This window comes from Arachis ipaensis, chromosome B05, assembly GCF_000816755.2.
Source record: "Arachis ipaensis cultivar K30076 chromosome B05, Araip1.1, whole genome shotgun sequence".
NCBI lineage: Eukaryota > Viridiplantae > Streptophyta > Magnoliopsida > Fabales > Fabaceae > Arachis > Arachis ipaensis.
The window spans coordinates 125271588-125274018 of NC_029789.2; the positions used below are offsets into that span (position 1 = coordinate 125271588).

The 2431-nt window shown below is 36.8% G+C and overlaps 1 protein-coding gene across 3 annotated transcripts in view; it reads right to left on the minus strand.

Annotated features, from left to right (window-relative positions):
- LOC107644039 overlaps nt 1-2227 on the minus strand; it is a 4198-nt gene extending 1971 nt beyond the window's left edge. The window contains exons 1-7 of one of the 3 annotated variants that reach the window (XR_002363525.1): nt 2164-2227; nt 1469-1834; nt 1046-1124; nt 731-965; nt 441-656; nt 248-340; nt 52-149 (exon numbers count right to left, since the gene is read on the minus strand). Coding sequence is in view for 2 of the 3 variants with exons in the window: in XM_016347815.2 (XP_016203301.1) it covers nt 52-149; nt 248-340; nt 441-596 (347 nt within the window). In the remaining variant the exon portion in view is untranslated. The remainder of the gene's footprint in view (nt 1-51; nt 150-247; nt 341-440; nt 657-730; nt 966-1045; nt 1125-1468; nt 1835-2163) is intronic. The other 2 variants (XM_016347815.2, XM_021124425.1) reach the window with 2 other exon arrangements.

Sequence of the window (2431 nt, forward strand, 5' to 3'; positions counted from 1 at the left end):
GGAATTTGGAAACTTAGTTAGAGTTGGTAAACTATAACAAGTAGTACTTACACCAATTGCTCTTGCTTCATCATTGATATATAAGCCATTTTTTTGTGCACTGTGATCCATAGCTCTCCTCTACCGACTCTCCTTCCTTGTTCTTCCGACTGTAACAACAAAGTTTTTGCATTAAAATTTTCCAGAAAATCAAGAAAAATTAAGTCACAGAGATAGTTTAATAACTAAATAAAAACAAGTAAAGTACCTCTTCTTCCATCCGCTGTGCGAAACTTTTCGAACCGCCAGTGTGAGTATATAGTTGTTTTGATCGATTGATCGCATTTTTCCTGCACTTCTCCTATTGGTCCATCAGAGACAAAGGGCGATTAGAATCTGATAGAAAAGGACTCAATGCAACATAATTGGTATTCTTGTGTAACAACGATACAGTATATTACCTTCGTCTCAGCTTCGGCGCGATAGTCAAGGAACCATCTCCAATGTTCTCGATCAATTCCCAGCGGTCGATTCTCAAAATTTTGTTCAGCCGTGAATATTGGCTCATAAAAACGGTCATACAACCTCAGCCTTGTTTTCTTCCAAGACTTGCCCATACTTTTCAAAATATTTTTCTTGATAGTTCCTTCGCTGTCTTCATCAAAGTGGAAATTTTGCTACACAGATAATACAAGTTATCAATAATTGTAAAAATAAGCAGATTTAATTTATCCGGAATATAAACTTTTACCTTGACACATTCGTTATAAACCTTGTCTTTAGTGGTAATCTGACGCCAACTTTTCCTACAGATGGGAATTTTCCATAATCAGATCCCAGCAGACCAAGCACGCCACTCAACAGTCCAGCTTCGTATCCAATTGCTTGCTTTGCGTTGTTGAACCTGAGCACGATCTTCCTACCGTTAGGCCGTTTCATAGCATCCCTCACGCTTAGTTTTGCTGGCTTGATTGTGCCGTCACAGTCTATAAGCCAAATATAATATTTGCGTTATGGACAGCATACGAGAAAATTAATATATAACATAATAATATTAACATAGTACCTTATTATACACCTATCAAACGAAGCACGATGGATCCGACCAGCATATAACATGCATAAATTGGGGTAGAATTGCAACACTTGAAACAAATTTAAAAAAAAAAATTACTGACTTTTAGTGTAAAAAACTAATAATAACTACAAATTTAAAATTAATTTGAAATGTCGGAGGCAAAAATAAAATTAATATAATAAATCAAAATTTTTTATAATATTTTGATAGGCCACGTAATACATTTTATCCAATTATAGATTATAAAACTAGAAATTTAAAAAACACTTTGCAAACAATGGAGAAGGTCAAATGTCATTAACTGTTTTGCAACAGAAAGCATTTGGGATGAACGAATTAGAGTATAGTGTAAATTAATAATGGGTGGAGCCTAAATGATGTTGATGGAAGAAAAATATTTAAATACGATACCGATGATCTTAACCGTCCAAAACTATGTAGTCTTGCGTCCTCTGCAACTCCGAGCCACAGAAGCATCATGGAGGTCGTCAACTTCTTCTTCAGCAAGAGGTTCCTCATTTGCATTAGCGTCCAAGTTTAGATGGCCTGGCAGCGAGTTCTGGGCACTATTTGTGCTCGTCTGTGGAGCAGGCCTTAGTTCACTTCGCGGGGGACGGAAAGGGCGTGAAGTAGCGGGGACACTATCACCACTGGTCGGGAGAATTTGAGAGACATCATGGTGGGAGTCCGAAGTCGCACTCGCTCCCGTTTGAGGTTGCTGAGATCCTGGTCCCAATTTTGATTTTTTCGTGAATCGACCTTTCCGAGTCTAAACTCCTGACACCAACAAGTACACACAAAAATTATACGAATAGTCATTGTCCATAGTTTGTTTTTTCTGATTCATAATCTCAATCAGCTCATGAGGCATTTCATTCTTTTTTTTTTAATGCATGTTAATTTTAAATCAGCATGAAATCGGCAGATTATGAAGTTTTCAATAACAGACGAAGTTTTAGAAAATTGCTCCAAACACAATGCAGTTTCACGAACAAGACCCCTGGGACATCTATGAGGAAATTATATAGACATGCATGTTGCTATGACCAGGTAAAAACTTCAGTCAAAATATATATACAAAAAATATATGGAGGACGAATGCTTACCCGAGAAGAGAAGAGGGGACAGCAGCCCTTGGAAAGGCAAGAGCTGCGACAGACGAGATGATCTCACCTTTGGCTCTGGCAATGTGTTGGCATGGAAATTTGGTTTCCCACTCTTTTATACTAATAATTTAAATAATAATAAGAATAATCATAATAATAAAACTAATAGGATAATAATAAAAACAGCAATAATTAACAATGCCATCTCCTTATTAATTCACACTCGCACACCGCATCAACTATAAGTATCGAGGAGTGTTAATGTATA